The sequence below is a fragment of the Podarcis vaucheri genome (genome assembly GCF_965113315.1).
Source record: "Podarcis vaucheri genome assembly, chromosome: 2".
Classification (NCBI taxonomy): domain Eukaryota; kingdom Metazoa; phylum Chordata; class Lepidosauria; order Squamata; family Lacertidae; genus Podarcis; species Podarcis vaucheri.
The window spans coordinates 69,609,731-69,633,448 of record NC_138760.1 but is presented as its reverse complement, the minus strand read 5'-3'; the positions used below and the strand labels follow the sequence as shown (position 1 = coordinate 69,633,448).

At 41.2% G+C, this 23,718-nt stretch overlaps 1 protein-coding gene and 1 long non-coding RNA gene across 8 annotated transcripts in view; one reads left to right on the top strand and one right to left on the bottom strand.

The window, feature by feature from the left end:
- The window catches only part of GRIA1 (glutamate ionotropic receptor AMPA type subunit 1), a 195,021-nt gene that overhangs the window by 79,394 nt on the left and 91,909 nt on the right, over positions 1-23,718 (bottom strand). For all 7 annotated transcript variants that reach the window (XR_014216603.1, XM_082211762.1, XM_082211757.1 and 4 more), the window contains exons 3-4: positions 6,832-7,071; positions 5,103-5,287 (exon numbers count right to left, since the gene is read on the bottom strand). Coding sequence is in view for 6 of the 7 variants with exons in the window: in XM_082211762.1 (XP_082067888.1) it covers positions 5,103-5,287; positions 6,832-7,071 (425 nt within the window). In the remaining variant the exon portion in view is untranslated. The remainder of the gene's footprint in view (positions 1-5,102; positions 5,288-6,831; positions 7,072-23,718) is intronic.
- Positions 5,318-11,422, top strand: LOC309526017. Its single transcript, XR_014216621.1, has 2 exons — positions 5,318-6,552; positions 10,337-11,422. It is a non-coding gene; the product is annotated as an uncharacterized lncRNA (long non-coding RNA).

The window sequence follows — 23,718 nt, the reverse complement described above, 5'->3', positions numbered from 1 at the left end:
TTATTTAGCAGTATAATTTACTGGTAAAACAAGGAGACTTTCACAATGTCTCTCCTGCTTCTGCAATTATTTTAGTTCAGTTGTACTATAAATGAGAATATTTGCATCAGGACTACTGAGAAGCTACTTTAAAAAACACAAACCCATTCCCATATTCAAGCTAGAAGAAACTGTCTGTAATGACACATGGGGTTACAGTTGCTACGTGATCGGAATAAGCAAGGAAGAAGTTGCAAAATGTTACTATATCCCCAAAGTAGGGTGCAAACGCATAATACATTATCCTCATGCATCGCAAATGTTTTAGAAAATTATGCTGCTCTCTATCTCACAAGCAAAGGGCGATGATGATCACCGCTACTGACAGGAGCAGTTTGCTGTCATATCTTCCAGGGCTGGCTTGTGTATTAGACAATGGTAGAGCGAACAAAAGGCTGAGGGAGTTTGCCTTTTGCTTTCTCAGCTTTTGCCATAATGTCTCAAATGGGACTTGCAGACTTCACCTGGACTGGCCTCCATGAACTTCTGGGGTTATCGGGGGCCCACAGACCATCTCACAGATGAGGGAAGAGATGGAATGCTTACTTCTTGTATGACAGCAGAAGCAGGTGAAAAAAGAAGCACAAGCTATGTCTTTGTGAGAGCAGAAGGACAATATAAAAACTGCCTTGAGGTTTCAACAGCAACCAGCTAAGTGTATCAACCTGGCAAACAGGGTGTGGCCACCCCAGATTATTTTTCAGATATTCAGAGGTAGGATGTCTCTGCACATGGAGGTTTCATTTTCCCGCCATGGTTAACATGTCTGACTTCTGTAGCAGTGTGTCATGGTTTAAATAGGAGGTGGGAAACTTTCAGCCCTCATTTCTGTGAGGGGCAAGAGGAAACAGGGTGCCAGAGAGATAGAAAGAAGGTAGAAGAAATAGATTAAAAGAGTGACTCTGCCCATTTTGGGCTCTGACCTCACCCACTGGCTCTGGCCCAGCATGTATGCTCCCATCCCCACAACAGATTATTCCTGAGAAAGTGCCACTCTCAGCCACCACACTATTCAATATTTTTGGGGGTGACTTCTATGATAGTTCTGGGATGATACTTTATTTTTTCTGAGCCTCCATCAGTGACTTCCCCAGCAGAACTAAAGGACTGGCTGAACGGCCTAGGGGCAGAGGTCTTCACCCATAGGCACTAAAAGGCAGAGATACGGAATTGAGTATCTCTGGGTGCAATTAATGCTCAAGGCATTTCCTTTCTGGTCAGCACCTACAGTCTGCAAGACTTATTGCAGGTCTGTAAATGGGATGGAAGGGGACGTGGGTGGCGCTGTGGGTTAAACCACAGAACCTAGGACTTGCTGATCAGAAGGTCGGCAGTTCGAATCCCCGTGACGGGGTGAGCTCCCGCTGCTCAGTCCCAGCTCCTGCCAACCTAGCAGTTCGAAAGCATGTCAAAGTGCAAGTAGATAAATAGGTACCACTCCGGCGGGAAGGTAAACGGCGTTTCCGTACGCTGCTCTGGTTCACCAGAAGCAGCTTAGTCATGCTGGCCACATGACCCAGAAGCTGTACGCTGGCTTCCTCGGCCAATAAAGCGAGATGAGCGCCGCAACCCCAGAGTCGGCCACAACTAGACCTAATGGTGAGGGGTCCCTTTACCTTAAATGGGATGGAAACCCTCACCATTATGCCTTGTTCCAGGGTTCCAGGGTTTATAAACATGCTCAGGTTCCTGCTCACCTTAAAGGTTATATTCCGGTTAAATGGGCACAGCAGCATTTAACCGTGAACAATCTGCACTATGTCTGGAGAGCAAAGGTGGCCCCAAGGGCACACAGATCTAGCCTGTGCAACATTATAAGTTTATATATGGCATTCCTCTATAACAAACATGTAGTGTTGTCTGTGAATTTCTCTCCCCAGCACCATGACCTTTGCAGGGCTGAATGCAGACAGTTTTACTGTTCTTTGTCACTATAAATGCTGAATGGCTCATAATGCTGTCGGGTTCCTTTGCCAGTAATAGATATCTTTCCATTGCCTTTGCAGAACTGAAGAGACTCTTTCTAAAGGGCAACGTTAGTTGCACTCTTCCTCATCTGCTTTTATTGACATTGTTTTTTCCATCCACTTTCACTCCATCCCCTACCAGCACAGTATATGCTTGGGCTGAGCTCTTATCAAGTTTGCATGAACCAAAACCCTGGCAATGCTACCTATTGGGAAATGGAGAGGAGAGCGGCAGGACAGCAACCCTGAGCTATTTCTGTCCATTTCTCCCCACCCACTCCTGCTTCTTTATGAGCTTTTTTAGCTACAGACAAGAATAGGTACAATACAAATTAAATTCTGGGACCTTTCGATTTCTTTTTAATAGAGCACGTGACCACAGAATGAAAAAGTGCAGATGGGTTTTCAATTAAACATCAATGCCCAGGTGGGATCTGTAGGAATACTCAACAATGTCATAAAGATCCCTGGCATTACAATTATCACCAAATGGATTAGTGGTTATTGGACACTTGTTCATATGTTAACTGGCTCACCTGCCTTAGCCTTTTGCAGAAATGCTCTTGAGTATACATTAAAAGCTGTCTGAGTCCTATGCTAATAACCCAGCACCTCAATTAATGTTATCAGAGCAGACATTTGTTAGCACTTCTGGATACAAATAAGTAAGGCTCCACCACCTTTCACACCAGGCAGATCTCCTGGGTGGGATAATTAAATAATGACTGCAGCAAATGAGTCTGGAACGTCTGCAGATCAGCATGATCTTTCACAAAAGGCTCATTTCAGTTGCATGGATTTCTCCTGAACCCAGGAAGTGGCTTAAGCTTCATGATATTTTAGGGTACAATTGCCAGGCAGGAAAAGAAAAGGACTGCCTTATGAGCCATCAGTGCAGATTGGAAATAACTAGAACAAAATGAATATGGAAAGTGAGGCAGTTGTTTTAAAATTATGTCGTTTGTTCCTCACTGTTTGCAGATGTATGTACAAAAACAAACCCAGAAAACTGCTATCTCATAAGATATATTTTATATAAAAAGAATGTGAATAGAGCTCCTGCATACAGGCCCACTTGCTTCAGTGTGTATACAATTACTATCCCCCCCCCTTTAATATTTATATGCTGGGTATAAATTCAACTTCCTAGTTCCCTCTCAAGATTGTGGCACTGCGATACCCCCCCCCCCGAGAAACCTTTTTCTTCCATGGCCCTCTTAAAAGACACTAACATATATCCAAACAATTAATATATGTTTGGGCTAAAACTATATGTTTCTGTTAGCCTTTATGGTCAAATAACCTCCTGATGCTATTTCCTTTTTCCTTCTGCGTGAGAAAGCTTGGATTGTGGCCTGTTACCTAAAGGGCTGGCTTGTGTGTGTATTTATTTATTGAAAGAGATAGGAAACAGGTTTAAGTTACACATGTTGTCAATCATCTCTGGCAATCCACCAAATGCAAATCAAACGAAATGTGATGCAAAATGAATTTTTAAAGGACTTCTATCTACCACTGTGTCTTAAAATGTAAGAACCAGATGCCAGATGCAGGAAAGTTAAACCTACAAGTCTGGAACATGTTGTGAATTTCACCATTCAATGTTTATTTTGTAGTCCAAAGATAAAAGTTTTTTCACCCAGAGAAGGAAACCTGAGTCAAATCCTACTGACTTCCCTTCTGTTATTATGTTTCAGTTGTAAAGTGTATACTGAAGAATTGTGGATCTGTGTTTACTACTATTTATTAAATTTCTGGCATCACTGCTGAATATCTCTGGAATGAAAGCATAGCTCCTCAGCAGCATAAATCACAGTTCAGGTTTCAGGCATAAGGCAACAGGTGACTACAAATAAACAGATGGGATGAGCCCAGGGGAACAGTGAGATTAATCTGATAAACACTCTAATCCCAGAATTACAGCACAGCAGCTGTTTTGTCATGGGCAATTTTTCATGCACCAGCGCAAACAAGCTACCTGTATGTGGATTTGCAAAAGGCATCCATTTATCTCTGCAGCTATTTCTGCCTTCCCATATACTGGTATGGCCTACTGGGGCCACTTTGTGTGAATACAATTGTGGTGTTTTTACAATTCATATCTGTTGTGTTACATGCAAAACTGACTTAATTGTGACTCATTTACACATTTGGTTGTTTATATCTTACATAGAACAGATGATGATAGGAGAGGTGTGTCTGTCTCTGTCATTGTGGATTTGCACGAGGAACTTACAAACATTCCTGTTTACCCACACATTTGATGGTTAAAAGACATCCATCCTGATAGCCCTGAGATCTCTGGTTGAGATAATATTTTTAACTGTTTTTTTTTAAATAAATAATGTGTTTGCCTCTCTGGCCTCCTTTGGCAGGAAGGGAGGAATATAAATTGAAATAATGAATGAAGAAATAAATAATCTTGGGAATGTTGAAGGCAATATAGAAGAATTAAGGTGATAGCTTCAGGGGTCCACTGAGATATCTCCAGAATAATATTATGGTATGACTGAGAACTAGATGGGAGACCAGGAAGTGTAGGGCTATTATTATTATTATTAATCAGATGGCACATTATTCCATCTTCCTGTTTCCCTACCTGTTAATTTCTCCCTTATTATGTAATCTTTCACACAACATAAAAGTGACTTCTGGAAATTTAGTGGACTCTAGCAGAATTTAAGGTTGCAAAATGTATTGGAGTAAATAGAACTTAATTATTAAGATATCCCTTTTTTTAAAAAAAAGCCATCTTATGGAGAGACTATATCATGTCAAATGTTGCAGTCCCAAAGAGGCCCCCCAAATGGCTTAGAATAAAAATATTAGCAAATCAGCAAAGAAAATCCCATACAAATATCTACTTATTAAATTCCTTCAAATAAATTTTATTGACTCAGGAAAACATTCAGAGCTAGCTAGTCTGCAGTAGGGGGAAAAACATATAAAGTGTCTTAAAAGGGTAGCATGTTTATTCTGACATAAATGTTTGTGGATTAAAACCCACCTTCCTGTAATAAATATGGTAGCTTTTTGGGTGCCATAAGACTCCTTGTTTTTTCCCCTGTCTCAGCAGCACTTAATATTGGCACTCACCTTGCCCAAGATAGCGTTGAGCCGCTCTGATTCACAGTCCACCACCACCACCCGCTCCTTCTTCTTCTCCAGGTTCTGGAAGAGTGACTTGTACTCTTCTTCTGTTGTTGTCATTATATTGACAGCTGTCACCTGCCAGTTTTTTTCTGCAGCTGTATCCAACACTTTCTGAAGTACTGACAAACCTGAGATGGGATGAGATGAGATGAGGTGGGGAAAAGAAGAAATAAATCATTTCCCCCCCCAAAAAAATCATATGCCACCTTTTAAGGCAGAACATTTCCAATGTGACTTATATCAAAACCACCATGCACAGTATATCAAATCTATGAAACCCACGGTTAGTTCTTCTAAATGGCTTTCCTTGTACAACTGTCAGTAATATTGTGACCATTGTAAATGATTTATTTGGAAGTATAGCCTACCACTACAGTCGTACCTTGATTCTGGGATGCCTTGGCACTTGTACGTTTTGGCTCCTGACAGCCACAAACCCAGAAATGAGTTTGCAAATATTTTTTGGAAGCTGAATGTCCGACGCGGCTTAAGTGGCTTCCGACTAAGTGCAGGAAGCTCCTGCAGCCAACCGGAAGCTGCGCCTTGGTTTTCAAACATTTTTGGAAGTTGAATGGATTTCTGGAACAAATTACATTTGAGAACCAAGGTATGGCTGTATATCTATAAGCTTCAGGGCAATTTAATATGTAATATTTATCTATACAGCGTGATTGAAGTTTCAAACATTCATGTGAGAAGTCGCCAGCTGAGGAGTGTACAGGTTCCGTTCTTCCCCACTGCAGGGTTGTGGCCATGGGCAAGGCTCAACACATGAAAGGAACTGACCTTAAATTCTAAAGACAGATGGACTCTTTAGCATACCAGACCCACAAACCAACACTAAAGAATGCAGAGAATTTTACTTAACTGATAAAGTGAGTCAAGTTAACTCCATTAATATAGGAACAGAATTGTGAGGGGTTCTGTAAGCATAGTATATTCGGTTGGGAGCCACCCAGAGTGGCTGGGGAAACCCAGCCAGATGGGTGGGGTGGTATTATTATTATTATTATTATTATTATTATTATTATTATTATTATTATCTGATAAAGTGTGGCCTCCCTGTTGTGAGAACCCCTCAAGTTTTACTTCTGAGGGAATTACAGGCCTTTAAAAAAAGCCCCACTTATATACTGAAGGGAAAGCAATGACTCATGTCACCTATTTTCCAGCAAACCTGTAAAATAGGCTAGTATTGTTGTTCCCATACTGCAGGTTTGGAGAGGACTGATGCTGAAGCCATTTCATGGTGACTTGCCTAACTCAGGCTAGTAAAGATGCTTAGTGAGCTGCCAATATTCTGCTCCCAGAGATGGGCCTCCCCACCCAACTGCCACCAGTGGTTCTTGCCCTGACGGGATGGGAGAAGATGCTGAAATGGGCTTTTAAAAAGGTATTATTATTATTATTATTATTATTTGCCCCATTTGTATTTTCTATTTTATTGTATAATTGTCACCGGTGCTCACTGTTTTAATATTTTTATGTATAACGCTTCGTGAAGTGAAAATTGGTTAAAAAAGGAAGAAATGACTAAAATAGTTACACAAACAAGTACTATTTTGTATTTGATCCGATGGCCTTGGTGCATTCTATGACTAACAAGGAGTCTTCTTCCCTACTCCCCGTCCCTCACCAATCCTGCTGTGTGTCACACTTCACTCAGACTCACCCCGGTCAGCGTCATAAATATACATAAATTTCTGGCACTTGTAATATTCTATAACACTGATGAGGGCATCCTGTAGTTCTGGGCGCAGCTGAAGAACAAATTGATTGGATGTGTCGACAGGGAAGCTGGGTGTTACAAAGCAGACGTGGAGTGCCCCACAGAAGGATGTGAGCATGTTGACAGTCCTCCTCTCATAAAAGCCAAAGATAGCGTAGACACCCTTGGAAAACTGTGAACAGACTGAGAAGGGGGGGAGGGGGAGGGGATAGAAGTCAGTCAGAGAGGCAGCAAAAAGATTAGGCTCATTTTCATTTTATCTTTGCAAGTATATGTATGATTCAAAACTACTCCACATCTCACTGAATGAAAGCCTCAAGGTCTGAGTAATCAAGAAAGTTTAGCCTATTCAGGAATTATTCTGGTTTAGAAATATGCAGGGAGGCTTCCCACTACAGACAGTCACCTTCCAACTTGAGGACAACCGACAATTTGATGGACACGCCCCACCCTGCCATGCAATATGTGCAATCCATTGCACATGGTTTCCTTCACCAAAAACACATGGAGTACTGTGGAATGACACTTTCAATTCATTACTTAGAACTGGATAGAAGCTATACCTTACATAGAGGCAAAACCTCACTCTGGGAGGGGAGGGTGGTAGTGAGTTTTATTTGTTGTTATTATGTAATTGTGTTTTACGTGCGAAACCAACAAAACATGTTAAACAAAAAACAGCATGGAGGAACAGCATGGATGGAAGTCTGCTCTGGATCTGAACTCATCAGAGATCATGAGTGTTCATTTGATATCTTGCTGGCCCATTGACTAATAGAATATAACTTCTGCCCATTCTATATGATTTATTTTGGAAACAGCAGGTCTGTGCTCTCATGTGAGATTAAAAGGCCTGGAGTGATGGTTTCTCAAATACTTAACAGAGGAACTTAGATTTAAAAAGCAGGGGGCAGGACTCCCCTAATGAACCACATCAGTGTAAGCCCTATACAAGCAGACTAAACCCCCCCCAAAAAAAATCGGTTCGTGGGTTGGTAGGGATCAGGAGAACCCCCAAATTGTGTGCAGGGAAGAGAGAGAAGAGAGATTTCTATCTGGAAAGATTGAATTCCTGCACATGTGGACTATTTGTCATAGTGTGTGCTGAATTCCACTGAGTAGAAATAAGGTTTCAGTTGCATCCAACACACTCACTCAAGCAAAGGGGGAAAAGGGTGGTGTTATGAGTTGTCTGACTCTAGCATCCTGTGACATATAACACATAGGAACTGGATAAAAATGGTTCTAAGAAGTCAACATAATAAACATTTATGAAAGCAACATGTTTCTGACAGCCAGTGGAAACTTACAGTTCACGGAGAAGAGGTGTTAGATTATCATAGCAACAAACTGTACAGATCTATGCGAGCACTTTTTTCTTTCATGGAGAATTAGTAGTTATCAAAACATCTAAGTTAGGACTGGAATCCTGTCTAGTCACATTAAAGTCTCATATTTCAAAACCTGAATTTTGCTTTAAAAAGTTCATGATAAAATCAACATTCGGCCATCCAATAAAGCTCTAAAATGTCAGTTTATCCTACCACTTTGCAGTGGCTTCCTTAGTAGTCTGTGTGTTTGAAGCTGATTTATCTTTAAGGACATGTGAGTAAATGAAACAGACGTCACTTTTCCAGGCCAAGAAATACTGAATTATCAACTCATTGAAGAATACTGGGCTAGATAGCCTTTGGTCTCATTCAGAATTTTAATGTTTTTATGGAATAAACATAAAGGAAGCATTGAAAAGCTGAAAGAAGAGTTATTACCGTTAATGTTACCTCAGACATTAAACTGGGTTTTTATTAATCAATCATATATATATATATATATATAACCTTACCACACAACAACACAATATATTTAAAGAACATAGCATAAAAGGAGCCCTGGTAGACCAGGCTGAAGGCATTTGTTCTCACAGAAGCCAGTCTATAGGAAGTCCACAAAGAATGTTCACGAACCGCAGCATTGATATGCAGAGGCAGACTGTCTCTGGACAGTATTCAGCTACAGAGTCCCATCCTCACAAGGATTTCTGCTCGTACAACTGGATTTTCCTCTTCTCCTGTCCCTATATGTGCCTCATGCTTTCCAAACTGAGGAATCCCTAGAGCAGATCCGTTTATTTATTAAATTTCTCTCTTGCTCTATATTGCCTAAGGCAACTCAAAGCGACTTAACAACCAAGCAAATAGACAATAAACCCCATATACTGCAGATACATTTAAAACAAAGAGGAAAGAGCAATACAATAAAACATTCACCCACAGAGAGGATATGCAGGGGAGACATAGGGGGAAGCATTCCATTATGCAAGGAAAACTCTCTCCCTCAGATACTGGAGGTTATATAGCCATCATGACTGGTAGCCATTGGCTGACATTCTCCTTTAATTTGTTACTTCCATTGCACATTTGTAAGCCAATGATCTAGATTTACTAAGAGCTATATATTAATCTAATTCAGAGCCATGGAGCAATTCAAATGACACCAAATTGGCCATGTAGGCTAAAATCACACAACCAGTTTCTAGATAAAACGTATAACTGATTGCATGACTTGTGCTACACACATCAGCTTTTATCCATCCAAACTGTAATTCGAATATGCCATCCCTGCCCCTGAAATCTGGTTTTTTAAAAAATCACTTGTTATTCAGACAACCAAGTCTGCTTGGGAGTGAGTGAACACTCACACTGATAGTTTGATCATATATTTTTGGCTGTGTGTAAGAATGCAGAATGGCTGAAAACAGGCATTTTTACATAACTGAAACCAAGGTTTCAAAATGTCAGATAGGCCTAGCTTTCTTTGAATATAATTTCAATATTTCCCATTGCTGCTAGGTCTTGGTCTCTTGTCAATCATCTCCTCAGGAGAGTACTTGAAAGAGACCATGGAAGTGCTTGAAGGCTGATAGCTACAAATTTTCTGGGGGGAAAGTGCATGGTGGGGAACAGCAGCATATCTTGAGTGGTAAACCTCAGGCTTATATACTGTCAAGCTCATTTAACTTCACTCATGTTTATGGTACATTCCAATTATTCTAAATCAAATTCTTAGGTGCTAGCGCTGAGAGCCTTTCCTCCTCTGACCAAGCCCTTGGCTTTAACATTAGCGGTGGACATGTCTGGGAAATTGGGGGGGGGGACTGAATTAGTTCTCCTTGATCTAACATCCAGACTTACATTCACCTGTGTGAAGAATTCTATCAAACAAAGGGGTTTGGTCTTATACAAAGCCTATTTTGATGCCTTGCTCATTTTGCTTGGGTTTTTGTCACTAGCTAGGTGGTTAATTTAGTTTACTAATTCCGAATGGACCTCCTTTTTTGTATGTATGTGTTCTAGAGATGGCCAAAGTATAGCTATGGGGAATTATATTCTTCCACCCCAAGTGAAAGAAATGTAAGAAGTGAAGACGTAATAACTCTGGTCTATTTTAGGAATTCTGAAGAGGAAACCTGAAGAAGGTGTCTAAAAACACACCATGAAAGAAGTTGCCATGAATATTAAGTGCCATCAGCTAGCAGAGCTCGTGGTATGGGAGTAAAAGTAAGGAGAGGAAAAGAAGAGGAAAAGTAAGTAATAGTTTCCAATCTTACAATGATCTGAATTGTTGTAAGATTTCTGGCCTGAAAATTATCCCACCCCTCAATCAAAACCATACTGGCAGGGATCAATTTCACGCCTCTTCAAGCAGCTGTCCCATATATTCTTCAAGAACTAACACGAGTAGACTAATACTGCATTTCTTCAAGGATAACTTCTGGCTGCAAATATACTCATGGACCCCCAGCCAAAAAAATACCAGCATAATTCAAATGGGAGAGAGAGAGCATAGGTCAGTAATGCAGCATACATTTCACATACATAAGGCTACAGATTCAGTCCCTAGCACCAAGGAGCAGAGACTGTAAGAGACCTCCACTGACTGAGACCATGGACAGCTCCTGCAAGACAAGAGCAGATAATGCTGAGATAAGCAGCCCATCTGACCTGGAATAAGGCAGTTTCCTATCTTTCTTATTCCTAGCTCCTCAGTTTCCTGTGCACATTCAGGCTTCATGTCTTCTAATTAACAAGTTAACTTGACTGGGTATCTCCCTCACAGCAAATATAGAAAAGCTATTGGGGCAAATACAAAATAATAGTCCGCTAAAAAACAACTCCTCAACAGACTATACTCCTGAGCCATCACCATGACACTTTCCAAGACAGTGTTCCCAATTTTTTCAGAGTGTGCAAAAGGGACTGTTGCATATATTTAATGGAGTATCTTAGAATAAAATATGGCGGCTCTTCTTTTTTTGAGACACACAGTTTACTGGTAGGGACCCACTAATGGGTTGTGTCCTGAACCAAGGTGGGTCACAACAGAAGCCTTTCCAACATGTGAATATATGTTAAAAGATTAAGAATTGGGTTCCCAATTGCATGTTTGGGTTCTGGGTCTGAGAAAGTTGAAGATACCAGCACAGCTAAACACCTGTTGCCAACTAAGGCACTCTATTAAAGATACTGGACGATTATGAGTGCTAGTTTGTTTTATTTACTTCATAAAATTTAATCACTGTTTGATTGTTTTTTTTAAAAAAACCCAACCCTTAAAGCAGTTTATAAAGAGCCCAAAATGATAAAATTATCAGTAAAAAGCAGCTAAAGCAACTATTGAAAACATTCAAAATATTAAGATCATTGAAGAATTAAAAACAGATTAAAACACGTCAATATTCTAAATATTTGGGTAGGCTGGTCTAAACAAAAGTGTTTTTAGCAGGCACTGAAAAGAGTGTAGTGAAAGGGTCTGTCTGCACACATGTGGAATGAATACTACATGGCACCTGTAATTGCTGGTTCTGTAGAACAAAGTGGTTGAGTGGTCTGGTGATCTTGCTGGTAAATTGCTTCCAAGTTGTTAAGGGCTTTATGTATTAACAGTAACACCTTGAACTGGGCCTGGTAGCAAATTGGCAACCATGCAGGTCTCTGCAGCATTCTGCACTAACAGCAGCTTCCAGATCAAGCGCAAGGGAAGCCCCACATAGAGCGCATTGCAGCAAACCAGTCTTCCAGCAAGCCAGTTCTAAGCTCCCAAAGTACTTTAATTAGCAGGTGTTACTCCTGAGGAATTGTTAAGTAGGTCAATACTGCTCCTTTTTCTTCCTGTTGAGTCTCAAGATAATCACATTAATTTTCTTAGATATGATGTATGGTGTTGGGAGTGGTAAGAAATTGCATCTGAGTGCTGCTTCTCACATTACATGAATATGCATATAGGAAATAAAACCATAGGTGACACCCCCAGCCCCTTTCCTGTTATACATATGGAACTGCTCTGTTGGATAACAATATGTAAAAATGTGACTGTCTTAATACACACATGGATCATATAGATCCATGTGTCCTTTTGTGAGTGTTGGTGCACTTTCAGTTGAACTCTACCACAGTGTTTCTCATCCATGCTTATGGGTTGTGCTCAGTAGGATATAGTCACACTCTGTTGTTGCTATGCCCTCCCCTCAGTCAGTACTTCCTCATCCACCCATCTTTAACTAATTAAAAACCCTGAAACATTTCTGCATGTTTAGTTTTGGGGGCAAAGGGTGTGCAAGTGAAGACACAAATTCAAAAGCTTATGCCGTGTGGTGTGGCTTAATTTCTAAGTTAGAGGTATGAAATCAATCTTGCCTGAAAATCATACTTGAGCTCTTTGCATGGAAGCTCATTCCCTGCCATAGATGTGCAGATAATATTTGACTATTTTTTTTAAGAGAGAGGAAACAATGGCCCACTGCACATGTGGAATGGCACAGATTTGTGCTTTATAGCACACTTGAATGAAATAATGTGGATTCAAAGGAATGTGCTTAAGCAAACATATCTCAGTATATGCATTAGGTAGACTTTCCTCTATTCAGCAAAAACAACCAGCTTCTTTTAATTTTTTCCTGCTGCTCTGGGAGACCTCCCTCCTGAGAGTGGGTAATCAGCATTCCTTCCTCCAAGAGCTTAGCAACAATGATTTAGAATCCTTTACAACACTGCTGCCTGCCGAAGCCTTAGACAGTTACCTCCACATTTTGCTTTCCAACTTTCTTTATAGATGTCAATTGACACACAGTGGAGGGCCAGTGTGGTGTAGTGGTTAAGAGCGGTAGTCTCGTAATCTGGGGAATCGGGTTCGCGTCTCTGCTCCTCCACGTGCAACTGCTGGGTGACCTTGGGCCAGTCACACTTCTGTGAAGTCTCTCAGCCCCACTCACCTCACAGAGTGTTTGTTGTGGGGGAGGAAGGGAAAGGAGAATGTTAGCCGCTTTGAGACTTCTGAAGGGGAGTGAAAGGCGGGATATCAAATCCAAACACAGGCAACTCGCATCTTATACTAGGGTTCGGTTTTTTACACATAAAATGTAAAGCTGGATGGAAGTCTGCTTGCCAAACTTTTGAGATGGTGATGCAAGGGCTCTGGCTGGATCCTAGAGCCCTCCTGCTGCCTTCCTCAAACCCAATAAGCACTCCTGTTTTGGGGGAAGGCAGTGTGAGGGCTCTGGGATGGTGCCAGAGCCCTCACACCATCTTCCTTCCCTAAGACAGGTAAACCCACAATCATAACTTTGGGCAGATGGTTGGGGAGAATAAATAAACAGAGAGTGGGTTTCCTTTGCTCTCCATTTATTTGTTTATCCCCCCCACCTACCCACCTGCGCAAAGCTGTGATTGCATAAGTTAAATAAGTGTAAGATGCAAGTTTCCTGTACTTTTTTTTTTTTAAAGAAAGCTGACGTGGTCTGGTACATGTGTAACCCACTGTCAGTGGTCCTGTTAAAGAAATATTTTTGGTACAACTAAACAAAAAGTAATAATCCATCAATTGAAGCTATTTTATGTCTTCTGGTCCACATACCTTATACAGCAGACTATGATGCCACTAAACACATTAATTATAGTTGCTTCTATAACACTCACATCGTTTCAATCTCTCTACCTTCTTCAACACTGTATCAGTCATTAGCATTCAGCACGCCTCCTACGCTGTTCTCAGCTAATTGTTAATCCCAGCCTCTGAAACAGATTGCAGCAGCAAAGAACTCAGAGTTCTGTCTTTTCAAATGGTTGAAGCCCATTAGATTATTTGCAGAAAGGACTGCTTGTGGATTAGATAACTCAGCAGAGCAATATGGAAAACTCTCTGGCTTTCTTAATAATCTATCTTAACATAAACCACTGCAGTAATCTTCCTTGCAATATCTCAATTAGTTAAATTAAATTCATTGTTGAGGAGGTAACATGTTATACCCCCATAACTACTTTGCAATTCACATTAAATGTCAGTAATAGTAATCCGGGGGGGGGGGGACAAAAAGATGCTGTGGGAGTAATTCTTATTTGTTTAATGGAACAGGTTACTTGGACATTGTAGTATTTAATTAGATGTCTATTAGTCACTGAATACTGACTGTTTTATTTAAAGCGGTAACTAGAATAAGAGATAACACAATTTAAACATTGCTTTTCCTTGAAGAAAGCAATTTTTTAAAAAAGAGCAAGCATCCTTTTTATTTCTGAATGGCTCCAATAAACCTTTTCTTCTTTGCATTTCAGACCTAACTAAAAAGTAATTTAAAATGGAGTACTACAGAAGCCTGTAACATATAAATTAAATGATGGTATGAAGCATATAATAGTTACATGAGCCAACAGTGTGACGCGGCAGCTAAAAAAGCCAATGCAATTCTGGGCTGCATCAATAGGAGTATAGCATCTGGATCAAGGGAAGTAATAGTGCCACTGTATTCTGCTCTGGTCAGACCACACCTGGAGTACTGTGTCCAGTTCTGGGCACCACAATTCAAGAAGGACACTGACAAACTGGAACGTGTCCAGAGGAGGGCAACCAAAATGGTCAAAGGCCTGGAAACGATGCCTTATGAGGAACGGCTAAGGGAGCTGGGCATGTTTAGCCTGGAGAAGAGGAGGTTAAGGGGTGATATGATAGCCATGTTCAAATATATAAAAGGATGTCATATAGAGGAGGGAGAAAGGTTGTTTTCTGCTGCTCCAGAGAAGCGGACATGGAGCAATGGATCCAAAGTACAAGAAAGAAGATTCCACCTAAACATTAGGAAGAACTTCCTGACAGTAAGAGCTGTTCGACAGTGGAATTTGCTGCCAAGGAGTGTGATGGAGTCTCCTACTTTGGAGGTCTTTAAGCAGAGGCTTGACAACCATATGTCAGGAGTGCTCTGATGGTGTTTCCTGCTTGGCAGGGGGTTGGACTTGATGGCCCTTGTGGTCTATTCCAACTCTATGATTCTATTCTATGATTCTACATGTTTGCAGTATAACAGGAGTAAGTAACCCGTGGCCTTCCAGATGTTGTTGGACTCAAACTCTCATCAACCCCAGTGCACTTGGCTAATGGGATGCTGGGGGCTGTAGTCCAACAATATCTGGAGGGCCACCTTAGCTGCTGTATAGGATAGAATCATAGTTTTTGGCTAATGTATGTGTGCTACACCCACTTATGTGTTGATATTTGCCAGCCCCTCTATCTCACCTCACAATTCTGGTTTACTCCCAAGATGCCTGTATTTCATAAAGAGCAATGAATTATTGTTACATCAGTGCTTTTTCCCCCCCTTAAAAAATGTTTAGGGGTACTCTCATTTTCCTACTCATATTAAAATACTGCTCCTCAATGAGGGCAAACTTAGATTCACAAAATGTTTAGGGGTATGTGTACCCCTGCGTCCCCCCAGAAAAAAAGCACTGTGTTACATTATTTGAAATCAAGGGGGGGGAGAGACTTAAATCTATAGAAGCTACTTTAGGGGTTTTGTTTTTCACTAGAACTCTGAGTTTGAGCACCCACAACCACAAAATACTGACCAGGACAAAGGGGTGAATTTAGAATTTAGGGGCAAGATGCCTCTAAGCACCTGCTCAGCTTCGGAATTTGTTTTCACAAAATTCCACTCCTAATTTTCCTCCCAAGCTTTCTTCATCTTCATCTCAGCAGCCTAAGTTAGGAGGCAGTGATGGTGCTTTCAATTACTCTCTAGCAATTTGACCAAAAGGACAAGTAACTAGACTCAGTACTGCAGACCTTACCTCACAAACATGCAAGAAATAAGTGGGGTATGTTTATTTAAAAAAATTTAAAAACAGCAGCACAACCTTTAGAACACAATTAAGAACTAGTTTGGGAATTAGAAGACAAAAGGGGAAAGAACAAAAGCTAACTTGCCTAGGCTGGTACAAACCATATCAGCACACTGACCCCACAAATCCAGCAGGTAGCTAAAGGGTGCACGAAGGTGTTAAGAAGTAAAGGTGTGAGGCTAATACAAAGCTTTATCCAAACTCGTCCAGTAAGTAGACTGTCAGAATGCTTGAAAGCCAGAAGATGCTAGTATCATGGTCAACACTCATGACAATACTCTTTATTTAAAGCATTTCTCTAGAAAATAATATTAATAAATAGATATCAAGTGTTGTAGTGCAGTGTTAGAGCATTTGCTTTGCATACAAGACAGTATTCAGCTGCCATGTCCCATCAGTGCAAAGATTTCTTCCTGTGCAATGGGACATCCCCCCCTGCCGTTGCTCCAGAGGGTTGGATTTAGGAGGTGCACAGGATAGGAGAAGAGGAAAACAAGAGACTTCACGCTATAGTCAGAGTCTCATCTGAAAGCTTGGTGAGCTGCTGTCAGCCAGTGCAGACAATATGGAGCTAGATGGAGCATACTGTCCGACTCAGTATAAGACACCTTCCTATGTTTCTGTTATATTATTAGCAGGGAGTCTGCCCCTTAACCAGACGGTTAGAGAACATTGCAGGTCTACTTATAAGCAGTTGCAAATATATGTGAGAAGGTTGCTATTTATCCTGTCAAAATGCTCTCCTTCCAGACTGACAGTTTTACCACCTCTTTAACAATAGTTGAGGCATGAGGATTTTGTCCAAATACAAAAAGCTCCAAGTGTAGCAGACACACCATACTTAGCCGACAATCTTAAGAGAGGAAAGCATGACACTAATTCATTGCAGAAATAATGTTACGTTCTTTTCTTTTACTATTCTAAACCGCATATTCTGTACAACATAGCAATACATGCATGACATTCTTTCAAAACTAGCTTCATAATAGGAGTCTTTTCCTGCCTGGCCTCGAGATTCTGGTGCTCTATCACTTAGTTACAGACCTCCTGTATCTGGCACCACTTTTCTTTATATCTTCCCTTTCTTTCATGATGGCAGCAGTTATTTTTTTAATCCACAGCAACTTTCTATTTACTTTATCATTTCCTAGAAAACCCATCATTCTGATCAGATTTGGAAACTTTATTATGCCAGGGCTGCAGTCAGTAGTCAGCTCTCTTGTGACTAGAGGGGCTGCCACATTTCTAGGTGGGGCTTCAAATAAATGCAAGAGAGCTGGTGATTTCCTCACAATCAAAAAACCAAACAAAAAACACACCTTCTATAACTTTGTCACTAGCCTAAAATTTTCATGAATTGTTTTACTCTGAAATGCGCAAAGAGGGCCCAGAGCGCTTTAATAACTTGTAACGAGCACTTTCCTTAAATAAATAGTAAATTCTCTTATCCTTCCCCCTTATAAGCACCAAACCTAGTGCTAGAGGTAAAGCATCAATGAAGCATGATTGCCAGGATGAATTTTGAGTGAGCAAAGCTGGGAGCTGAGTTTGGAGCACTGCCACCAGCTGTGATGGTTGTTGCTCCTAAGCATATATCTGCCCTCCTCTGTTTTAGAAATGCATTCTAATTCTTTAAAGAGAAGTGGTTATGTCTTCATTAGAAATCCTGTTGGTTTTCATAAAATGTTAAGGTGGGTCTCATCACCTCTGGGTCAGACCAAAGACCCATCTAGACCAGCAGCTTATTTTCACAGTTGCCAGCCAGTCAATGGACAAAGAAACTGGGTGACATCCAACATTAGTCATAATCAGAGCGTACCCATTGAAATCAATGGGTAACTGAGGTCTGTGGATTTCAATGGGTATTCTCTGAGTATGACTAAAGTTGGATCTCACCCACTGAAATTACTAAAAATCATTTCCCCAGGAGCACTGGTATAAGAAAGCATCATTTGAGATGTGTGGAGGTGGAATTGCAGTCGCTGCCTTCTGTGTCACTGCCCCCACTCATTCCACCTCCAGAACTTCATGTATTCCCCATTTATTCTGCCGTTTTTGTTGGCTTTTAATTGCTTCTACCGTTTTGATTATGTTACTGCCTCTCGGAGAACATTTGAATACTGAAGCTGTAGGATATGCATTTAAATAATAAAGAAAACATTCATTTTCTACGAGTCCAGCTGGAATTTCAGAGCAACAGATTAATATATTCCCATTGGCATGGGGTAGATACTGGCTCTGTACTATATTGTAGCCTTCAAACAATTTTTAAGGGCAGGCACATGGTGAGTGCATTATCATATATTGCTGGAGGATATGCATTTAAATAAGAAAGAAAACGTTTATTTGTTCTGGGTCCCGCTGGAATTTCACAGCAACAGTATAATATTTTCCCATTGGCACTGGGTAGATATTGGCTCTATACTGGATGCAGCCTGCACACAGTTTTTAAGGGCAGGCTCACAGTGAGTGCATTACCATATACCACATCTTTATCTGGGCTGAACGCCAATGCACAATTGTGTTGTTGTATTAATTCTATGAAAAACTGAATTTTGTAGAAACGTGATGTGAGCAATCTAGCTTGTTGATATCTGCAGGGTCAAGAGGCAGTGCCAAGGACTCTAACTTTGCCTGGTTTGTATGTATGTGTATGTTTAGTTTATTATTAGCACGCTCAGCCTGAGGGCAGTCCCTCAAATGGTGATGGAGAAACCTGAAACTGCATCAGAGAAGCTGGTGGAACTGTGATCACAAGGTGCAAATGTCTGCTCGAATTATGAGTAACTTGCCTCCCCTCGCAAACATTTGTCCTTGTGGTGCTCCGAGATGGCAGAGGTGTCATAGTGCATCTCTTCACAGCATCCCACAAATTCACTCACATTTCTCTCACACGTTAAATAGATTCTCCCCCCGCCCTCGCATTCCCGGCCTTTGATATAGGCAGTTGTATGAAGGCAACACACTCTCCCTGCCTTTTTCTGATTCTATCACTATAGTTTCTTGTGTCCTTCAAAACAAACCATTTCTTGGCTGCATATGTTTTAAAAAGGAGTTGCGAGTAGCCCAGAAACCATCATTTTCTTCACTCTGCTTCACACCAGTCTTATTAAATGCTAATCTTTAAGAGAGAAGGCATGGGCAAAGGGCAGTAGGGAGCGCAGAAGGTCTTAGAGTTTGATCCTTTGCATCTCTCCATTTAATAAGGGTATGAGGTGGTAGAGCCAAGAACTTCAGAGACACCGCAGAGAGCTGAGCAGGTCAGAGTAATAAGCTGGATGGACCAATAAGCTTGGCTCAAAAAAGCGGGGGTCGAAGGACAGTTTCATCTGAATGGAAACAACACCCAAGAGGAAACCAATTGCATACTTTGTGTTCTGCATGCTTTCTTTACTCTGGGATTTTCAAAATGTTGAACATTGTCCCCAATTCAGCATGTGGTGGGGAATCTGGGGTGGGAGACTCGCACAAAGCTTTTTGAGGTGTTGAAGGTGCTGAATACAAAAGAGGCAACATGCTGGCTTTCAATGTGTAATTTCTTGCAACCCCCTACACAGCTATTAACCTTTTCTCTATTAAAATGCATGCTTCCATTGAACGTTTGAATCACTGGAAGCAATGGTGTTATTATATCTGTGTGTGTGTGTGCATGTACACACACACACACACACACGTACACACACACACAAATACAGGAAGGTATTCACAGTCCTTGTTGCTATGTAATCATCTGGATTTGTAAATAGTAAAATGTACTGTATGAGGCTATATAAACAGAAATATCTCATAATATCTCATTGATATAGAATTATTTCACAAATTAAACTTTCTAGAAGTAAGAATGCATCATTTATCTTCACATTAGCATCCAATCAGTGCACCAAAATTATCTAAATATGAGATATGGGAAAAATGTCATGGTCTTACCTACGTTGCTGACAATCATGTGCCCTATTCAGATGTTCATTTATGTCAAATGGTGATAACCAAATAATGAGGCACTGGCAAGCCCCATTCTTTCCAGCAAGCCATGTTTCCCATCCTTACGAGCTTCCATGGAACTGTCTTCTAAAGGGGGGAATGTCCTCCACTCATGAAGGCTCCCTGTGCAATTTAGAACTCGGGTATTTCTGTTAATAGTTAAATGCCACAGAAGGGTATTGTGAGTGGCTGTTAATATTAGACCTCTACATTACAGTGGTACCCCACAAGACAAATGCCTCGCAAGACGAAAAACTCGCTAGACGAAAGGGTCTTGCGGTTTTTGAGCTGCTTCGCAAGACGAATTTCCCTATGGGCTTGCTTCGCAAGACAAAAACGTCTTGCAAGTTTGTTTCCTTTTTCTTAACACCGTTAATACAGTTGCGACTTGACTTCGAGGAGCAACTCATAGAACGTGGTGTGGTAGCCTTTTTTGAGGTTTTTGGTGATTTTTGAAGCTTTTCCAAAACTTTTCTGACACCGTGCTTCGCAAGACGAAAAATTCGCTAGACGGAAAAACTCGCGGAACGAATTAATTTCGTCTTGCGAGGCACCACTGTATTTGTCAAAGCTTCCCTTTGTGCTAATGCTGCATTAAATATATATATATGTATTGACTTCTCTATGTGATTTTGCAGTGGCAGACCTCTGCTGCTTCAGACCGCAAGCCTATACACATTTACTAGGAAGTAAGTCCAAAGACAGTGAATTGACACGTATAGGATTAGATTGTCACTATTAAAACTAAGCTAGCCAAAAACTAAGTTAGGCACCTTTCTTAGCCTTTGCCTCAGTGCAAAGCCTGAAATATGTTCCTATTGGAAGGAATCTTAGTAAATCAATGTTAAGTGCTATAAATGCCAGCTATAAAATCCAAAGTAAGGAGACTTCTCGTGCTTAGGCCGTTGCTGTGCACAATAACACAACACATCTGAACCTTTTTAGTTCATGAGTAAATTAATAGCAAGCTGGGATTTGAGCCAAACAGAGGTTGACGTGCTTTTATTGCTGTTGTTTATTAAAAACCCAACATTGCCATTCAGCTACCTTGTAGACATGACCACGGGTTGGTGGTTGCATTTAAAATGTGAAGTCTAGCGTCTGATCTATCAGACAACTCTGAGAGAACGAGATGGGTAACTTTGGGTTGCTATGGCTACTCAAGGAGAGCTTTCTGGACACTGGAGGAAGCAAGCCAGCTTTTCTTCTGCCAGACATTTAAATATATACCTTTAGCCGCCTTCGGTGTTTTTATTTACGATTACATTGTTTTCTCCTTAATGGTATTATATTGGATAGGTTTGCTTTATTTCTATTAACCTTTCTATACTGCCCTGGTATCTTTGTGGTAAACAATGGTCTAGAAGCATATAAATTAAGTATAAATAAACCAAAAGCCCATTTGGGACAATTTCCTATTTTCCCAGCATAAAAGAATACCGTATTTTTCGCTCTATAACACGCACCTGACCATAACACGCACATCGTTTTTAGAGGAGGAAAACAAGGGAAAAAATATTCTGAATGAAACAGTGGACGTATCATTTTTGTGCTTCATGCTGTGGCCACAGACATGTGATCTGATGGTGAATTTGGGGTGACCCAATGCAAAAATCCTGAGAATCCCTGTGGATCCATGCTTTGTAACCACGTTTTTGCACCATTGCAGCCCCAGGCAACAGTGGGTGCGTGATTTTTTTTGGGGGGGCAGGCTGTAGCCATGGACATGCTATGTGCTCTGATGGTGAATTTTGGCTGACCCAATGCAAAGTTCCTGAGGATCCATGTGTACCCATACTTTTTAACCACGTTTTTGCACCATTGCAGCCCCAGGCAACAATGGGTGTGTGATTTTGGGGGGGCAGGCTGTAGCCATGGACATGCTGTGTGCTCTGATGGTGAATTTGGGGTGACCCAATGCAAAGATCCTGAGGATCCATGTGGATCCATGCTTTGTAACCACATTTTAAGTGGGGAGGGAAGGAAAAACACAGAAGGCTAAGAATGCAGGAGAGGGCTATAACGTGAGGAAAGGAAGGCAAAAGTTTCCCCCCACCCACCCACACAAGCCAGCCACTGTTTAAGGATTTCATCCTTTTAAATGGAAGAAAGCATATTTGAATGCTGTGTGTCTCCAAAAACAAAAAGCAGGAAGTCAAATCAGAATTTTAAGCCGAACCTGTAATCTCTCTTCCCTTCACATACATTGTTCCCTCCGGAGCAGGGACAGGATAGAGCGACGCTCTGCTTTCCTCTCTACTTGCCTGGAGGGGAGGGGCTTTCCCTGCTCTTTGTTCCGTTTGAGCAAACACAGCAACGAAACAGAGCAGGGAGGGCAGTAAGACCCTGAGGCAGAATGCAGGAAAGCAGCAACTTCCTGTCTCACGGAGCTCCCTTCTCCCTGAAGCGCGGTTTGATTTTTGCCTTATTTTTCGGCTCCAGCGACCACACATTCGCTGCATAACACGCACAGACATTTCCCCTTCCTTTTTAGGAGAAAAAATCTGCGTGTTATAGAGCGAAAAATACGGTAGCCTTTGTTCTTGTTATAGATTCCTGGGGCTATTATCTTATTTTTACGTATGCAATGTCTGAAGTTGTGTTGTCCACACAGTGGGATTTAAAGCACTGCATAAATTCTGGGTGTGCATTTACATTTGTCATTGTATGGCTGGAACAGCCAGTTTTCCTCAAGGCTTAGAGTTGTTCTACTGAGTGGTCATCCTGCAGGAAAAAGGGGGGGGGGTTCTGTTTTCATGCTAAACTCTAGGGAAAGAGTTGCAACTTCTGTCTCTCATCCACTTAAGCCTCACATCACTATGGAGCTTCCAATCTAGATTATGGATCTAAAGAGTAGATAGTCCTCCACATGGGGTGACCTGGGGTCATTTCACACCTCCCTCACACTCCTCCCCAAAGCCCTGCACTTACCAGGCTTTGGGAAGGAAGCAGAAAGGCACCCCCTTGGCCCCCTGTGCCCTATGCAAGGGAACCAAATTTGCTGCCCTCTGGAATCCACTTCACAAACTGTAGTGTGTTTGGGAATAGCATGCTGCTCATCAGCCACAGCTTGACCTAACTTGGCATAGACCAAGCCATAATGTCAGGAGGCCATATCAAGTCAGGATATAAGCAAATTGTGTGTAAGATCTAGTTTGTCTTGTCTGGCATGTTTTGTCCCTAAAGCCTTGTAGTACAGCTGCAGAGTTTCTCTTCTCTACCACTTCTAATCGTCTCCCTGTGTATCCCCCCTGCATATAACTTTTCATCAGCATTCATGTTTACACCTTTCAAAAGCTGAGATTTGTAAAAGGGATAATTCCCACCTAGCCTTCATCCTTCCAAATCGACAATGTCTTATTTTCTCATCTACTAAACTAGCACATTTCAGAGACCTGGATGCCCTGCCAAATCACTGTGAATAAATGGGACTGTGCAATGTCAATAGAGAATCTGTTCATGAAATGGGATGCAGTTGAGAAAAGATATATACCATATGCAAAGTATACATTAACGTCTCTCTAGCCCATCTCTTCTGTCAATAGAAAAATGATTGCTTTACCCTCCGACGTTTCCACATCTCAAGTCTCGAGAGGCATATATATGAATATTAAAGTGTGGTTATTGCTAATGGCCATATGGCATTTAAATGTAAGATTTTCTTTCTTTGCTGCAAATGTGT